Source organism: Buceros rhinoceros, unplaced genomic scaffold (genome assembly GCF_000710305.1).
Source record: "Buceros rhinoceros silvestris isolate BGI_N320 unplaced genomic scaffold, ASM71030v1 scaffold19931, whole genome shotgun sequence".
NCBI lineage: Eukaryota > Metazoa > Chordata > Aves > Bucerotiformes > Bucerotidae > Buceros > Buceros rhinoceros.
Window position 1 is genome coordinate 31,613 of NW_010395191.1, and position 306 is coordinate 31,918.

The 306-nt window shown below is 67.6% G+C and overlaps 1 protein-coding gene across 1 annotated transcript in view; it reads left to right on the plus strand.

Moving 5' to 3' along the window:
* Positions 1-5: 5 nt before the first annotated feature.
* Positions 6-306, plus strand: part of LOC104501638 (cytochrome c oxidase subunit 7C, mitochondrial) — a gene marked incomplete at its 5' end in the record, with an annotated part of 1,400 nt that continues 1,099 nt past the window's right edge. Inside the window, one exon of the mRNA XM_010145478.1 lies at positions 6-47. Within this exon, the coding sequence (XP_010143780.1) occupies positions 6-47 (42 nt within the window). The remainder of the gene's footprint in view (positions 48-306) is intronic.

The following is a 306-nucleotide window of genomic DNA, read 5'->3' on the forward strand; positions in this document are numbered from 1 at the left end:
CCACGTCTGCCCTCCGCAGGAGCCACTATGAGGAGGGCCCTGGGAAGGTAATGTGAGGAGGAGGACCGGCTCACTGCGGCGTGGCCTGAAGGTCGCAGGAAGAGGCCTGCGGCCGGGCGCGGGGAGGCGATGGCGCCGGGCGGGCGGAGGCTCGACTCAGGGTGGAGGGGAAGAAAGGGTAATGGTTCGCTGCGGAGTGTGGTAATGGCTCGGGGGTGGGGAGCGGAAAAAGGAGAAACGTGTCCCTGAAGGACACTGAGGTGGCAGCGCTGACCTAGCCCGCAGGCAGCCTGCGGCAGGCCTGTC